Source organism: Cherax quadricarinatus, chromosome 98, assembly GCF_038502225.1.
Source record: "Cherax quadricarinatus isolate ZL_2023a chromosome 98, ASM3850222v1, whole genome shotgun sequence".
In the NCBI taxonomy this organism is placed as follows: domain Eukaryota; kingdom Metazoa; phylum Arthropoda; class Malacostraca; order Decapoda; family Parastacidae; genus Cherax; species Cherax quadricarinatus.
Genome location: NC_091389.1, coordinates 9,810,886 through 9,829,469, shown reverse-complemented (window position 1 = coordinate 9,829,469; position 18,584 = coordinate 9,810,886). Strand labels below are relative to the sequence as shown.

The following is an 18,584-nucleotide window of genomic DNA, read 5'->3' as shown; positions in this document are numbered from 1 at the left end:
ATGGTAGTCTACAGTCATCATGGTAGTCTAACACAGTCATGGTAGTCTACAGTCATCATGGTAGTCTACTAACACAGTCATGGTAGTCTACAGTCATGGTAGTTTACACAGTCATCATGGTATTATACAGTCATGGTAGTCTACAGTCATCATGGTAGTCTACAGTCATCATGGTAGTTTACAGTCATCATGGTATTATACACAGTCATGGTAGTCTATAGCCATCATGGCAGTCTACTAACACAGTCATGGTAGTTTACAGTCATCATGGTATTATACACAGCCATGGTAGTCTACAGCCATCATGGCAGTCTACTAACACAATCATGGTAGTTTACAGTCATCATGGTATTATACACAGTCATGGTAGTCTACAGCCATCATGGTAGTCTACTAACACAGTCATCATGGTAGTTTACAGTCATCATGGTATTATACACAGTCATGGTAGTCTACAGCCATCATGGTAGTCTACTAACACAGCCATCATGGTAGTCTACAGTCATCATGGCAGTCTACTAACACAGTCATCATGGTAGTCTACAGTCATCATGGTAGTCTACAGCCATCATGGTAGTCTACTAACACAGTCATCATGGTAGTTTACAGTCATCATGGCATTATACACAGTCATGGTAGTCTACAGCCATCATGGTAGTCTACTAACACAGTCATCATGGTAGTCTACAGTCATCATGGCAGTCTACTAACACAGTCATCATGGTAGTCTACAGTCATCATGGTAGTCTACAGCCATCATGGTAGTCTACTAACACAGTCATCATGGTAGTTTACAATCATGGTATTATACACAGTCATGGTAGTCTACAGCCATCATGGTAGTCGACTAAGACAGCCATCATGTCTACAGGGCTACGAGGTACGCAGGAGGATGACGCTGGTAGTCAGACAGGTGCTGACGACGCTGACGAGGGCTGACGTGGGCGTCTGTGCTAAGAGGTGTCTGGACACCCTGCTTTGTAGAGGATTTATGTACAGTGAAGCGTCCAAGCAGTGAGTAGCGTCCCTGGTGTAGTAGATAGACTTTAAACCCCATTAACCAACCAGTCTTAATGACCCTGGTGTAGTAGATAGACTTTAAACCCCATTAACCAGCCAGTCTTAATGACCCTGGTGTAGTAGATAGACTTTAAACCCCATTAACCAGCCAGTCTTAATGACCCTGGTGTAGTACATAGACTTTAAACCCCATTAACCAACCAGTCTTTATGATCCTCGTGTAGTAGATAGACTTTAAACCCTATTAACCAGCCAGTCTTAATGACCCTGGTGTAGTAGACTTTAAACCCCATTAAGCAGCCAGTCTTAATGATCCTGGTGTAGTAGATAGACTATACTGACCCTGGTGTAGTAGATAGACTTTAAACCCCATTAACCAGCCAGTCTTAATGACCCTGGTGTAGTAGATAGACTTTAAACCCCATTAACCAGCCAGTCTTAATGACCCTGGTGTAGTAGATAGACTTTAAACCCTATTAACCAGCCAGTCTTAATGACCCTGGTGTAGTAGACTTTAAACCCCATTAAGCAGCCAGTCTTAATGATCCTGGTGTAGTAGATAGACTATACTGACCCTGGTGTAGTAGATAGACTTTAAACCCCATTAACCAGCCAGTCTTAATGACCCTGGTGTAGTAGATAGACTTTAAACCCTATTAACCAACCAGTCTTAATGACCCTGGTGTAGTACATAGACTTTAAACCCCATTAACCAACCAGTCTTTATGATCCTCGTGTAGTAGATAGACTTTAAACCTTATTAACCAGCCAGTCTTAATGACCCTGGTGTAGTAGATAGACTATACTGACCCTGGTGTAGTAGATAGACTTTAAACCCCATTAACCAACCAGTCTTAATGACCCTACTGTAGTAGATAGACTTTAAACCCTATTAACCAGCCAGTCTTAATGACCCTGGTGTAGTAGATAGACTTTAAACCCCATTAACCAACCAGTCTTAATGATCCTCGTGTAGTAGATAGACTTTAAACCCTATTAACCAGCCAGTCTTAATGACCCTGGTGTAGTAGACTTTAAACCCCATTAACCAGCCAGTCTTAATGACCCTGGTGTAGTAGATAGAGACTATACTGACCCTGGTGTAGTAGATAGACTATACTGACCCTGGTGTAGTAGATAGACTATACTGACCCTGGTGTAGTAGATAGACTATACTGACCCTGGTGTAATAGATAATCCCCCCTGCCTCTCCACCAATCAGGTGTCATCTGAGTAGCAACGACGTGGCAGCCTCGGGACTGACCTCTTCGGACGAAGAAGAGTTTTACGAACTGAGAAGTCGCCGTGCCGCCTGTGGGATGCGCTTCCGCTGTCACAACGAGCGCTGTGTCACCCGCGACAAGCTGTGCGACGGTGTCGACACCTGTGGTGACAACAGTGACGAGGCTGACTGCAGCTTGAGTACCAAACACGAGCTTAAGCTTGTTGGGGGCCAGGGGCCCCATGAAGGCAACATACAGGTAAGGTTAATGGGGGTCAGAGACCCCATGAAAGTAAGCTTAATAGGGGTCAGGGACCCCATGACGGTAAGCTTAATGGGGTTAGGGACCCCATGAAGGTAAGCTTAATGGGGTTAGGGACCCCATGAAGGTAAGCTTAATGGGGTTAGGGACCCAATGAAGGTAAGCTTAATGGGGTCAGGGACCCAATGAAGGTAAGCTTAATGAGGTCAGAGACCCCATGTAGGTAAGCTTAATGGGGTCAAGGACCCCATGAAGATAAACTTAATGGGGGTCAGGGACACCATGAAAGATTAATGAGGGTTCAAACCCATGGTAACTGAGCCTTAAAATACCAGGCCAGTGCACTAACAACTTGGCTGTTATTATTATTATTATGTGGCAGGTGAAGGTGGATGGTGAATGGGGCTACGTGTGTGACGATGGTTTTGGGTTCGAGGCTGCAGATTTAGTGTGCAGGAGCCTGGGCTACCCAGCAGCGCAAGTCTTTACCAGGAACAATAAGTTCGGCAGCAACGACTCGGGTGAGTCATTAGTCACCTGTGTGTCTTTTGTGAGTCATTAGTCACCTCTGAGTGATTCTCATAAGTCATCAGTCACTATGTATACTAGCTAGGAGTCTGTGGTTGTAGCATATTAAGTTCTTGTTTACTTTCAGCTTGGCGTCGTAGCAGACCTAAGTTCTGGCTGGACAAGTTGTCATGTACTGGACATGAGAACTCTCTGTTCCAGTGCCCATCCAGTGGTCTGGGTGTTCATGACTGTGGTGCTACAGAGGTGAGTCTAAGAGTGAGTCTGCAGGTGGGGGTGTAACGTCCTTTCAGAGAAATGTGATATACATGTTAATTAATATGATCGGAGACTTGCTATAACACACACACACACACACACACACACTCACATCCTCCCACATCCCAAAACACAGTCCTAGAAAAGAAGCTGAGGCTGAGGTACATCAATTCAGATGGAATTATAAATAAAAGTGAAGAGCGGCAGGAAAGAATCACTGAGACATCCCCAGATATCATAGCACTCACAGAGACAAAGCTCATTTAAGTAATAACAGACATGATCTTCCCATCTGGTTATCAGATCCTGAGGAAAGGTGAGGGGGTGGGCACAGGGGGAGTAGGAGTGGCACTGCTCATTAAGAACCAATGGACATTTGAGATGGGAGGACTAGTTAGAGGGGGTAGTGGATAACTACATTCTTACTGGGGGCCCAAAAGTGATGGTAGCAGTGATGTACAACTCACAACCGAACAACAGGAAGAGAAGACAGGAATATGAGAGCAACAAAAGGGCCCACATGATCAGGGACTTCAACCATACGGAGATTGACTAAAAAACTCAAGGAAAAGGATCTTGGGGGTAAGCATTATACCGAGCATGTCTCCTGAGATGTACATCAGCCAAATAACTGCTGCAGCATACAGGCGTCTAGCAAACCTATGAACAGCATTTCAGCATCTTAGTAAGGATTTACAACATTGTACACCATGTACGTCAGGCCCATATTAGAGTATGCAGCACCTGTTTGGAACCCACACCTGGTTAAACACTTCAGGAATTAGAGAAAGTGCAAAGGTTTGCAACAAGACTAGTCCCGGAGCTAAGGGGTATGTCCTACGAGGAGACGTTAAGGGAACTCGATCTGACGACACTGGAGGACAGGATGGATAGAGGGGACATGATAACAGCATATAATATACTGAGAGGAATTGACAAGGTGGACAGGGACAGAGATGTGACACAGTAACAAGGGGACACAGTAACAAGGGGACACAGTAACAAGGGGACACAGTAACAAGGGGACACAGCAACAAGGGGTAACAACTGAAAGTTGAAGACTCAGATGGGCCACAGGGATGTTAGGAAATATTTCTTCAGTCACAGAGTTGTCAGGAAGTGGAACAATCTGGAGAGTGATGTAGTGGAGGCAGGATCCATACATAGCTTTAAGAAGAGGTATGATAAAACTCATTGAGCAAGGAGAGAGTGAACCTAGTAGCCACCAGTGAAGAGGCGGAGCCAGGAGCTATAACTCGGCCCCTGCAACCACAATTAGATGAGTCCACACAGAGTGCTACAACACAGTATCCTGCCCACAGATAGCTGGTGTTGTATGTCGAACAACAGCCACCCTGTGTGCCACAGACCAGTTCCAGTGTGGAACACCTAGGTTACACACCTGTGTGTCCAGGACTCAGGTGTGTGACGAGGCTAAGGATTGTTTTGACGGCAGGTGAGTCTTCAGCCATAGTTTTTATTATCATTATTATTATTAAAGATTCGCCGGCATTCTCCCGGCCCGGGCCTTTTCCAAGTGGTGGCCCGGCCTTGGCTCCCTCTTTAGGGAGTGTCTGAGACCTAAGTCTCCCATGGGAGGAGGCACAAGTACCTCCTCATCTTTGGGACCAACTGTCCCCAGGCCTAGCTTCTGGGACCAACTGTCCCCAGGCCTAGCTTCTGGGACCAACTGTCCCCAGGCCTAGCTTCTGGGACCAACTGTCCCCAGGCCTAGCTTCTGGGACCAACTGTCCCCAGGCCTAGCTTCTGGGACCAACTGTCCCCAGGCCTAGCTTCTGGGACCAACTGTCCCCAGGCCTAGCTTCTGGGACCAACTGTGCCCTTCTGGGAGTCCCCAGGCCTAGCTTCTGGGACCAACTGTCCCCAGGCCTAGCTTCTGGGACCAACTGTCCCCAGGCCTAGCTTCTGGGACCAACTGTGCCCAGGCCTAGCTTCTGGGACCAACTGTGCCCAGGCCTAGCCACAAGCTAGGCCTCTCTGGTCTGCCATCCCCGCCCCAAGGGGGCTAATGGGAATGACAGTCTTATGAGCTAAAAGCTCGGGCTCGGGCACCTACCCTACCCTAGAAGGGCTGGGCATGGTGTCGATGCCTTAGTTTTTCTGCCCACAAGTGCTAGTATATTATTATATACAGTGGTAATATAGCACTTCACAAAAAATGTATTTACATTTATATTTATTATAGTTAACCCTCATATTTATAATTATATTTATTATAGTTAACCCTCATATTTATAATTATATTTGTTATAGTTAACCCTCATATTTACAATTATATTTGTTATAGTTAACCCTCATATTTACAATTATATTTATTATAGTTAACCCTCATATTTATAATTATATTTATTATAGTTAACCCTCATATTTACAATTATATTTATTATAGTTAACCCTCATATTTACAATTATATTTATTATAGTTAACCCTCATATTTACAATTATATTTATTATAGTTAACCCTCATATTTACAATTATATTTATTATAGTTAACCCTCATATTTATAATTATATTTGTTATAGTTAACCCTCATATTTATAATTATATTTATTATAGTTAACCCTCATATTTATAATTATATTTGTTATAGTTAACCCTCATATTTATAATTATATTTGTTATAGTTAACCCTTGTATTTACAAATATATTTATTAGAGTCAACCCTTGTATATGCTATTAAATATAGTTAACCCTTGTATTTATGAATTTATATTTATTATAGTTAACCCTTGTCTTCATTTACATTTATATTTCTTATAGTTACCCTTGTCTTTGTATTTAGTTATATTTCTTATAGTTACCCTTGTCTTTGTATTTAGTTATATTTCTTACAGTTACCCTTGAGTTTACAATCATATTTCTTATAGTTACCCTTGTCTTTGTATTTAGTTATATTTCTTATAGTTACCCTTGTCTTTGTATTTAGTTATATTTCTTACAGTTACCCTTGAGTCTACAATCATATTTCTTATAGTTACCCTTGTCTTTGTATTTACAGTTATATTTCTTATAGTTACCCTTGTCTTTGTATTTAGTTATATTTCTTACAGTTACCCTTGAGTTTACAATCATATTTCTTATAGTTACCCTTGTCTTTGTATTTACAGTTATATTTCTTATAGTTACCCTTGTCTTTGTATTTAGTTATATTTCTTATAGTTACCCTTGTCTTTGTATTTAGTTATATTTCTTACAGTTACCCTTGAGTTTACAATCATATTTCTTATAGTTACCCTTGTCTTTGTATTTACAGTTATATTTCTTACAGTTACCCTTGAGTTTACAATCATATTTCTTATAGTTACCCTTGTCTTTGTATTTACAGTTATATTTCTTATAGTTACCCCTTGTCTTTGTAGTTATACAATCATATTTTATATTTCTTATAGTTACCCTTGTCTTTGTATTTAGTTATATTTCTTTCTTATAGTTACCCTTGTCTTTGTATTTAGTTATATTTCTTAGTTACCCTTGAGTTTACACTCATATTTCTTATAGTTACCCTTGTCTTTGTATTTACAGTTATATTTCTTATAGTTACCCTTGTCTTTGTATTTACAGTTATATTTCTTATAGTTACCCTTGAGTCTACAATTATATTTCTTATAGTTACCCTTGTATGTGTCCACAGTGACGAGGCACCAAGTTTGTGTGACGACGTAGGGGTAACTCGCTTAATTACCACTAGTAGTCACCTTACTGGTACAACTGCTGGTACTGTTTACATTAAACACTTTGGTCGCTGGGGGACGGTTTGTGATGATGGTTTTGATGAGACCCATGCTAAGGTGAGTGTGTGTTTGTGTACTCACCTAATTGTGGTTGCAGGGGTCGATTCATAGCTCCTGGCCCCGAATATAGTGACCCCTGGTGCAAAACACAGGAGGATGCAAGATGAGGGGGAAAACTGATACAAATGCAGTATAATACGATCCTTACTTACTACCTTTCGCCCACCGAAAGGTAGTCGCAAACAGATCTACCTGGGTCTAATTCACACAATGTTGTTCTTACAGGTAGTGTGTCGTAGTCTGGGGTACGAGAGTGGCTGGGCAGTGCCCTACCCTCGGGCATTCTTTGGTCGTGGTACTGGTGACATTATACTGGACGAACCTGGCTGCAAAGTATGTCTTGTCTCTTTACTAAAATTCAACCAGTAGGCCTACTGGCCTATGCTAGACAGATCCCACTTACATTCAACCAGTAGGTCTACTGGCCTATGCTAGACAGATCCCACTTACATTCAACCAATAGGTCTACTGGCCTATGCTAGACAGATCCCACTTACATTCAACCAGTAGGTCTACTGGCCTATGCTAAACAGATCCCACTTACATTCAACCAGTAGATCTACTGGCCTATGCTAGACAGATCCCACTTACATTCAACCAATAGGTCTACTGGCCTATGCTAGACAGATCCCACTTACATTCAACCAGTAGGTCTACTGGCCTATGCTAGACAGATCCCACTTACATTCAACCAGTAGATCTACTGGCCTATGCTAGACAGATCCCACTTACATTCAACCAGTAGATCTACTGGCCTATGCTAGACAGATCCCACTTACATTCAACCAGTAGGTCTACTGGCCTATGCTAGACAGATCCCACTTACATTCAACCAGTAGATCTACTGGCCTATGCTAGACAGATCCCACTTACATTCAACCAGTAGGTCTACTGGCCTATGCTAGACAGATCCCACTTACATTCAACCAGTAGATCTACTGGCCTATGCTAGACAGATCCCACTTACATTCAACCAGTAGGTCTACTGGCCTATGCTAGACAGATCCCACTTACATTCAACCAGTAGGTCTACTGGCCTATGCTAGACAGATCCCACTTACATTCAACCAGTAGATCAACTGGCCTATGCTAGACAGATCCCACTTACATTCAACCAGTAGATCAACTGGCCTATGCTAGACAGATCCCACTTACATTCAACCAGTAGGTCTACTGGCCTATGCTAGACAGATCACTCTTATATTCAAGCAGTAGGCCTATTGGCCTATGCTAGAGGTCCCTGTGAGTGGAGCACTAATATATGTTGTCGTGTTGATCCCAGGGAGGAGAGTCGTGGCTGGGTGAGTGCCTTGGTGTTGTCTGGGGTCTTACTGACTGCGACCACGCTGAAGACGTTGGTGTGCTCTGTTCTGACGAGGTTAGTGTTATATCAAGGTCACTCTTATAACAAGGTTAGTGTTCTGACGAGGTTAGTGTTATATCAAGTTACCCTTATAACAAGGTTTGTGTTCCGACCACCTGAGTATTATATCAAGGTTACTCTTATAACAAGGTTAATGCTCTGACGAGGTTAGCGTTATAACAAGGTTACTATTATAACACTAACCTTGTTATAACAAGGTTAGTGTTCTGACGAGTTTAGTGTTATATCAAGTTACCCTTATAACAAGGTTTGTGTTCCGACCACCTGAGTATTATATCAAGGTTACTCTTATAACAAGGTCAATGCTCTGACGAGGTTAGCGTTATAACAAGGTTACTGTTATAACACTAACCTTGTTATAACAAGGTTAGTGATCTCAATAAATTAAGAGAGCAATATAACTGTTATCACTGTTAACTCTCGCCTATAATCATCACTGTTGTACAACAGATGGAGGTGCGACTGAGCAACGGACCAACAGCTAACTCCGGCAGGGTTGAGGTCAAGCTCTCGGGCCAGTGGGGCACCATCTGTGATGATGACTTTGATGACTATGAAGCAAAGGTTAGTTACTGTTGTTTGTATAACACTGTTTAACACTGTTGTTTGTATAACACTGTTTAACACTGTTGTTTGTATAACACTGTTGTTTGTATAACACTGTATAACACTGTATAACACTGGTGTTTGTATAACACTGTATAACACTGGTGTTTGTATAACACTGTATAACACTGTATAACACTGGTGTTTGTATAACACTGTATAACACTGGTGTTTGTATAACACTGTATAACACTGTATAACACTGGTGTTTGTATAACACTGTATAACACTGGTGTTTGTATAACACTGGTGTTTGTATAACACTGTATAACACTGGTGTTTGTATAACACTCACAATTATACACACCACTAATACAGACTCTCACCATACAGGTTGTATGTGGTATGCTGGGGTACCATGGTGATGCTGTAGCACACAAACAAGGACGGTACGGACAAGGTACAGGACCAGTCTGGCTGGACTCAATGGACTGTTTGGGTACAGAGTCCGATTTACGACTCTGTAAGAAGTCCCAGCCAGGAGCCTCAGACTGCACTCACTCTGAGGACGCTGCTGTGACTTGTTACTCTGTTAGGTAGGTACAGTGTACCCTGGTACCACCCACGGTATGGTATGTTGCATTAACAGGAGCTTGTGGTGTCTTATAGACGTGGTACAGTGTACCGTGGCACCCATGGTACAATAACGACCATTAACAACCACTCACACTTCCTCACAGACGTGGTACAATGTACCACCACTCACGGTACAGTAACTACTACTAATACCACCCTCACAGACGTGGTACAGTGTACCACCACACCACAGTACACTAACTACCACTAATACCACCCTCACAGACATGGTACAGTGTACCACCACACCACAGTACACAAACTACCACTAATACCACCCTCACAGACATGGTACAGTGTACCACCACACCACAGTACACTAACTACCACTAATACCACCCTCACAGACATGGTACAGTGTACCACCACACCACAGTACACTAACTACCACTAATACCACCCTCACAGACATGGTACAGTGTACCACCACACCACAGTACACTAACTACCACTAATACCACCCTCACAGACGTGGTACAGTGTACCACCACACCACAGTACACTAACTACCACTAATACCACCCTCACAGACATGGTACAGTGTACCACCACACCACAGTATAGTAACTACCACTAATACCACCCTCACAGACATGGTACAGTGTACCACCACACCACAGTACACTAACTACCACTAATACCACCCTCACAGACATGGTACAGTGTACCACCACACCACAGTATAGTAACTACCACTAATACCACCCTCACAGACATGGTACAGTGTACCACCACACCACAGTACACTAACTACCACTAATACCACCCTCACAGACGTGGTACAGTGTACCACCACACCACAGTACACTAACTACCACTAATACCACCCTCACAGACATGGTACAGTGTACCACCACACCACAGTACACAAACTACCACTAATACCACCCTCACAGACATGGTAGTGTACCACCACACCACAGTACACTAACTACCACTAATACCACCCTCACAGACATGGTACAGTGTACCACCACACCACAGTACACTAACTACCACTAATACCACCCTCACAGACGTGGTACAGTGTACCACCACACCACAGTACACTAACTACCACTAATACCACCCTCACAGACGTGGTACAGTGTACCACCACACCACAGTACACAAACTACCACTAATACCACCCTCACAGACGTGGTACAATGTACTACCACACCACAGTACACTAACTACCACTAATACCACCCTCACAGACATGGTACAGTGTACCACCACACCACAGTATAGTAACTACCACTAATACCACCCTCACAGACATGGTACAGTGTACCACCACACCACAGTACACTAACTACCACTAATACCACCCTCACAGACATGGTACAGTGTACCACCACACCACAGTACACTAACTACCACTAATACCACATGGTACAGTGTACCACCACACCACAGTATAGTAACTACCACTAATACCACCCTCACAGACATGGTACAGTGTACCACCACACCACAGTACACTAACTACCACTAATACCACCCTCACAGACGTGGTACAGTATACCACCACACCACAGTACACTAACTACCACTAATACCACCCTCACAGACATGGTACAGTGTACCACCACACCACAGTACACTAACTACCACTAATACCACCCTCACAGACATGGTACAGTGTACCACCACACCACAGTACACTAACTACCACTAATACCACCCTCACAGACATGGTACAGTGTACCACCACACCACAGTACACTAACTACCACTAATACCACCCTCACAGACATGGTACAGTGTACCACCACACCACAGTACACTACCACTAATACCACCCTCACAGACATGGTACAGTGTACCACCACACCACAGTATAGTAACTACCACTAATACCACCCTCACAGACATGGTACAGTGTACCACCACACCACAGTACACTAACTACCACTAATACCACCCTCACAGACATGGTACATTGTACCACCACACCACAGTACACTAACTACCACTAATACCACCCTCACAGACATGGTACAGTGTACCACCACACCACAGTACACTAACTACCACTAATACCACCCTCACAGACATGGTACAGTGTACCACCACACCACAGTACACTAACTACCACTAATACCACCCTCACAGACATGGTACAGTGTACCACCACACCACAGTACACTAACTACCACTAATACCACCCTCACAGACATGGTACAGTGTACCACCACACCACAGTACACTAACTACCACTAATACCACCCTCACAGACATGGTACAGTGTACCACCACACCACAGTACACTAACTACCACTAATACCACCCTCACAGACATGGTACAGTGGACCACCACACCACAGTACACTAACTACCACTAATACCACCCTCACAGACATGGTACAGTGTACCACCACACCACAGTACACTAACTACCACTAATACCACCCTCACAGACATGGTACAGTGTACCACCACACCACAGTACACTACCACTAATACCACCCTCACAGACATGGTACAGTGTACCACCACACCACAGTATAGTAACTACCACTAATACCACCCTCACAGACATGGTACAGTGTACCACTACACCACAGTACACTAACTACCACCCTCACAGACATGGTACAGTGGACCACCACACCACAGTACACTAACTACCACTAATACCACCCTCACAGACGTGGTACAGTGTACCACCACACCACAGTACACTAACTACCACTAATACCACCCTCACAGACATGGTACAGTGTACCACCACAGTACACTAACTACCACTAATACCACCCTCACAGACGTGGTACAATGTACCACCACACCACAGTACACTAACTACCACTAATACCACCCTCACAGACATGGTACAGTGTACCACCACACCACAGTACACTAACTACCACTAATACCACCCTCACAGACGTGGTACAGTGTACCTCCACACCACAGTACACTAACTACCACTAATACCACCCTCACAGACATGGTACAGTGTACCACCACACCACAGTATAGTAACTACCACTAATACCACCCTCACAGACATGGTACAGTGTACCACCACACCACAGTACACTAACTACCACTAATACCACCCTCACAGACATGGTACAGTGTACCACCACACCACAGTACACTAACTACCACTAATACCACCCTCACAGACATGGTACAGTGTACCACCACACCACAGTATAGTAACTACCACTAATACCACCCTCACAGACATGGTACAGTGTACCACCACACCACAGTACACTAACTACCACTAATACCACCCTCACAGACATGGTACAGTGTACCACCACACCACAGTACACTAACTACCACTAATACCACCCTCACAGACATGGTACAGTGTACCACTACACCACAGTACACTAACTACCACTAATACCACCCTCACAGACATGGTACAGTGTACCACCACACCACAGTACACTAACTACCACTAATACCACCCTCACAGACATGGTACAGTGTACCACCACACCACAGTACACTAACTACCACTAATACCACCCTCACAGACATGGTACAGTGTACCACCACACCACAGTACACTAACTACCACTAATACCACCCTCACAGACATGGTACAGTGTACCACCACACCACAGTATAGTAACTACCACTAATACCACCCTCACAGACATGGTACAGTGTACCACCACACCACAGTACACTAACTACCACTAATACCACCCTCACAGACATGGTACAGTGTACCACCACACCACAGTACACTAACTACCACTAATACCACCCTCACAGACATGGTACAGTGTACCACCACACCACAGTATAGTAACTACCACTAATACCACCCTCACAGACATGGTACAGTGTACCACCACACCACAGTACACTAACTACCACTAATACCACCCTCACAGACATGGTACAGTGTACCACCACACCACAGTACACTAACTACCACTAATACCACCCTCACAGACGTGGAAGGATCAACATAGGCCTACAAACAGCCCTCCCAGACGGCTGTGGTCAGAGGCCAGACTCGTCCTCCAGTTTCCTTATAGACAACTTCGCCAAGATCATTGGAGGAAGTACTCAACAACCCTTGGAACAACCCTGGCTGGTATCCCTGCAACTACGAGAGGAGGTAAGGGATACCTTCCATCTGCTATACTATACGTCTTGGTGTATATACACTCACAAGTGTGTATTTCTCAGTGTATAAGTACTGAGATGTGTATATATCTCTGTATATACACTCAGAAGTGTGTATTTCTCAGTGTATAAGTACTGAGATGTATATATCTCTGTATATACACTCAGAAGTGTGTATTTCTCAGTGTATAAGTACTGAGAGTGTATATATCTCTGTATATACACTCAGAAGTGTGTATTTCTCAGTGTATAAGTACTGAGAGTGTATATATCTCTGTATATACACTCAGAAGTGTGTATATATCAGAGAAATTATGTGAGATTTACAGTTACAATTCTGTATAATTACTCCCACACACCTGGGAGAAACTACCAGCACAGCTCGAAACAGATATTACACTGATGCTAGTTGTACCTGGGAGACAGGGGTCGAGTCACAGCTCTTGGCCCCTCCTTCGATGCCCACCTTCCCTCACTCACACAATATGGACCTTAAAATTAGGAATACAGTGGACCCCCGGTTAACGATATTTTTTCATTCCAGAAGTATGTTCAGGTGCCATAAGGTGTTCCCATAAGGAATATTGTGAAGTAGATTAGTCCATTTCAGACCCCCAAACATACACGTACAAACGCACTTACATAAATACACTTACATAATTGGTCACATTCAGAGGTAATCGTTATGCGGGGGTCCACTGTATATGGTTCTAGAATTATGATATTACGAGGTTTGTTGGTCGACGATTTGTTATATGTGACCTGGTAGGCAAAGTTCTGGCTTCCCATGCTTAGGGTCCGGGTTCGATCCCCGGCACGGGTGGAAACATTGGGCGTGTTTCCTTACACCTGTTGTGACTGTTCACCTGGCAGCAAGTAGGTACCTGGGTGTTAGGTGATTGGTTTTGGTGGCATCCTGGGGGACAACGGAAATAAGACAGACAGTCCTCGATGACGCTGACGTGCTGACTTCTCGGGTTATCCGGAGTGGCTAACCTTCCTGGGTTAAAAATCCTAACAAAATCTTATAAAGCAGAACATTAAGAGTGTATACATAAATACAGAACATATTTACCATACACCAGAGGCAGGTGATGATAAATGTCGTCCAGTCACCGCCTCCCATATTATCCTACTTATCAACCCAATTATGGCCGAATTAATATGGATCTCAACACTTACAGATACCCACGACATTTCACTCATTTGACGGTCCCGAATTATTGCCGATTCACTATTCATCAGCAACGATTACACCCGATTAAATTTGGTAACACTTACCATTACACGTTCACCTTCCGCCATTTTACGTCACCTTCCAACTGGTGTGTTGGTTCTTCCGTCACTTGAAATTCTTCTGAAAGTCACACCAACACTGCATTAAATAAACACTATTATATTCTTCAATTTTTATGCACTAATTTCATGATTATAGAAAAAATTCCACAAATCAGTGTATATGCTGAGAGATGTATATCTATCAGTGTATATACACTGATAGATATACAATACAGTGGATCCCCGGTTAACGATATTTTTTCACTCCAGAAGTATGTTCAGGTGCCAGTACTGACCGAATTTGTTCCCATAAGGAATATTGTGAAGTAGATTAGTCCATTTCAGACCCCCAAACATACACGTACAAATGCACTTACATAAATACACTTACATAATTGGTCACATTCGGAGGTAATCGTTATGCGGGGGTCCACTGTACAACCGTATGATAGAGTTTAATATTTAAGCAGATTTCTGCATGTCCCTTATGGATCTACCTCTTTCCGGCTATTAAAATACTATACAATGCCTAACAGACTGTCTATCTCTGTATATCTCTGTATGTCTCTGTATATATCTGTCTCTCTGTCTCTGTATTTCAGGGTAAACTGAAGCATAATTGTGGAGGTGTTGTGATAGCAGAAGACTACGTACTGACAGCTGCCCATTGCTTTAAAGTCCACGGAAGACATAGTTATGTTGTCAGGGTGGGAGATTACTCCCTGAACACCAGGGAGAATGATCAGGAGGTAGGTACCACAGTTGTTAGTGTGGGAGATTACTCCCTGATCACCAGGGAGAATGATCAGGAGGTAGGTACCATAGTAGTTAGTGTGGGGGATTACTCCTTGAACACCAGGGAGGGTAATCAGGATATAATGAGGGAGATCAGAGAGGAATTGTGTATGAGGGAGGAATATAGTCATCAGGAATGAGTACCAAGAGGTTCTATCAATAATATACCCAATTCTACACCCTATTACCCCTCCCTTACACTAACCTCTCTCACACGTACCAACACCCTTTGTAATCTATGGACCATGTCAACAGGATTTCCAGATAGAGAAGCTGTGGATGCACGAGGATTTTGACACCACGGTGGAGTTCAACAATGATCTTGCTGTCCTCAAGGTGGCCAGGAAGAATGGTCGTGGTATCAGGTAGTTAATTATCCTCTTTGTTGAATTAATTCTGCTACTGTTATGACTGCTATTGCTGCTACTGCTACTACTGTTGCTACTACTACTATTGTTGCTACTACTACTACTGTTGCTACTACTACTACTGTTGCTACTACTACTGTTGCTACTACTACTACTGTTGCTACTACTACTACTGTTGCTACTACTACTACTGTTGCTACTACTACCCCTACTACTATTACTTATTATTTTTAATGTCCAATTTCTGTTATATTTAATTAATATATATAATAGTGTCATTTCTGTCTCATGAACATGCAAGGTTTCAGGTACGTCTTGCTACTTCTACTTACACTTAGGTCACACTACACATACATGTACAAGCATATATATACATACATACCCCTCTGGGTTTTCTTCTATTTTCTTTCTAGTTCTTGTTCTTGTTTATTTTCTCTTATCTCCATGGGGAAGTGGAACAGAATTCTTCCTCCGTAAGCTATGCGTGTTGTAAGAGGCGACTAAAATGCCGGGAGCAAGGGGCTAGTAACCCCTTCTCCTGTATATATTACTAAATGTAAAAGGAGAAACTTTCGTTTTTCCTTTTGGGCCACCCCACCTCGGTGGGATACGGCCGGTGTGTTGAAAGAAAGAAAGAATAGTGTCATTCACCATGACAGGTTTGAGGGGATCAGTCCCTCAATCTGGAGCCTAAGGGGATCAGTCCCTCTCTGGAGCCTAAGGGAATCAGTCCCTCAATCTGGAGCCTAAGGGGATCAGTCCCTCAATCTGGAGCCTAAGGGAATCAGTCCCTCTCTGGAGCCTAAGGGAATCAGTCCCTCAGTCTGGAGTTGACTCTCAACTGAGGGATTGATCCCCTCAAACTCCGTTTCACCTACCATCATTCATTACCACAGGTTTGGACAGAGTGTGCAGCCAGCCTGTCTACCCAGCGAGGAGGCCACCTATAATGGTCTAACAGACTGTAGTATAACCGGCTGGGGCACTACGTCAGAGAGAGCACCTCCCGTACCCCAGGTAATCAGAGATTTCTTTATTTCTGCTACCTTGCAAGCTCCTGATGATGTGTTGATTGCAACACAAAAGGCCTGGAGCTATCATTCAACTCCACTCATATGATTGTTATGCATTTTTTTATTGCTTGTTTGTGATTATGGTGTTATAGTGAACAAGGTCCCATGACCTTAATGTTCTTATATCTTTATCAGGTATCCCTGAAGAGGCACCTTTAAATGGTGCCCTGAAATTTTCCATATACATAATCATTTATAACTAGAGAACGCCTCATCCAATCGACTTCAGCTTCCTATTTGTTCATCTTCCTGACAGGATCTACCACGTACAGGACAGGTTCAAGTCTACGACATGCCCTCCTGCATTGGACAGAACAAATATGGCATGTTTGAGGTCACCTCTGGCATGGTGTGTGCTGGGAATCTCGACGGTCGTATTGACACCTGCACAGGAGATTCCGGTGGCCCTCTGACCTGTAAGGTCAATGGAAGGCACGTTCTGTACGGCATCACCTCCTGGGGTAAGGGATGTGGACGCCGTGGCCAGCCAGGGATGTATACAAAAATTACTAAGTTCCTCAGATGGATCCACGATATTATCGTCTGAGCGTGTGGCCACTCTGACGGTTTTTCCACTACTCATGGATCTCGCTATCCCGTGTCAGGCTTGAGATAGTGGTGGCTCCACAGGTGGGGCACAAATCAAGTCTGTACTCAGTAGTGGGTATTATCCAGTGTTGTGATGTACTCTAGTGGTGGGCCACAAGTCAAGTCTGTACTCAGTAGTGGGTAGTATCCAGTGTTGTGGTGTACTCCAGTGGTGGGCCACAAGTCAGGTCTGTACTCAGTAGTGGGTACAATTCAGTGATGTTGTGACATAATCGAGTCAGACTTGAGTTAGTGGTAGCTCCAGAGATGAGCCACAAGTCAAGTTTGTACTCAGTAGTGGGTAGACTCCAGGGTTGTGACATACTCCAGTAGTGAGCCACAAGTCAGGTCTGTACTCAGTAGTAGGTAGAATCCAGTGTACTGTGACATACTCAAGTCACAGAAGTCAGGTATGTACTTTAAGCCGTAAACAGTAGTCAGTGCTAAGACACACTCAAGTCACACTTGCGTCCCTGCTACTCCTAGGTAGTAGCAAACAGGCGACACCTGAGGAACCACATAGTTCCTGCCAGTGTCCCCGTAAGCCCGACTGTGAGAATCGTTATGTGTATTATCTTCTAAGAAAAATAATACACATAAGGTAGGTAGTCAGTTGTTAGGGTAGGATAAGAGCTTACCAGGATAGCAATTGCAACTTCAAACATTCCATTATCATTGTTGTCGTGTTAGACAGCCAACCAACCTCCATTATTGTGATATT

At 43.6% G+C, this 18,584-nt stretch overlaps 1 protein-coding gene across 1 annotated transcript; it reads left to right on the top strand.

The window, feature by feature from the left end:
• The first annotated feature begins 862 nt into the window (after nucleotides 1-862).
• On the top strand, nucleotides 863-18,064 carry LOC128702536 (neurotrypsin-like). Its single transcript, XM_070105375.1, has 15 exons — nucleotides 863-1,014; nucleotides 2,243-2,501; nucleotides 2,887-3,025; nucleotides 3,160-3,278; nucleotides 4,613-4,746; nucleotides 6,947-7,103; nucleotides 7,332-7,439; nucleotides 8,389-8,484; nucleotides 8,941-9,054; nucleotides 9,430-9,632; nucleotides 13,585-13,753; nucleotides 15,642-15,788; nucleotides 16,090-16,199; nucleotides 17,099-17,219; nucleotides 17,532-18,064. The coding sequence occupies exons 1-15, from the start codon at nucleotides 893-895 to the stop codon at nucleotides 17,820-17,822; spliced, it is 2,289 nt and encodes a 762-aa protein (XP_069961476.1). The 5' UTR covers nucleotides 863-892; the 3' UTR covers nucleotides 17,823-18,064.
• The last annotated feature ends 520 nt before the right edge of the window (nucleotides 18,065-18,584 follow it).

Bases quoted from the DNA above. Each gene is read 5' to 3' on its own strand.
- LOC128702536 (XM_070105375.1), top strand. From the start codon at position 893: ATGACGCTGGTAGTCAGACAGGTGCTGACGACGCTGACGAGGGCTGAC. The intron at 4,747-6,946 runs GTGAGTCTTCAG...ATGTGTCCACAG, and splicing joins AAGGATTGTTTTGACGGCAG to TGACGAGGCACCAAGTTTGT. The intron at 17,220-17,531 runs GTAATCAGAGAT...TCTTCCTGACAG, and splicing joins GAGCACCTCCCGTACCCCAG to GATCTACCACGTACAGGACA.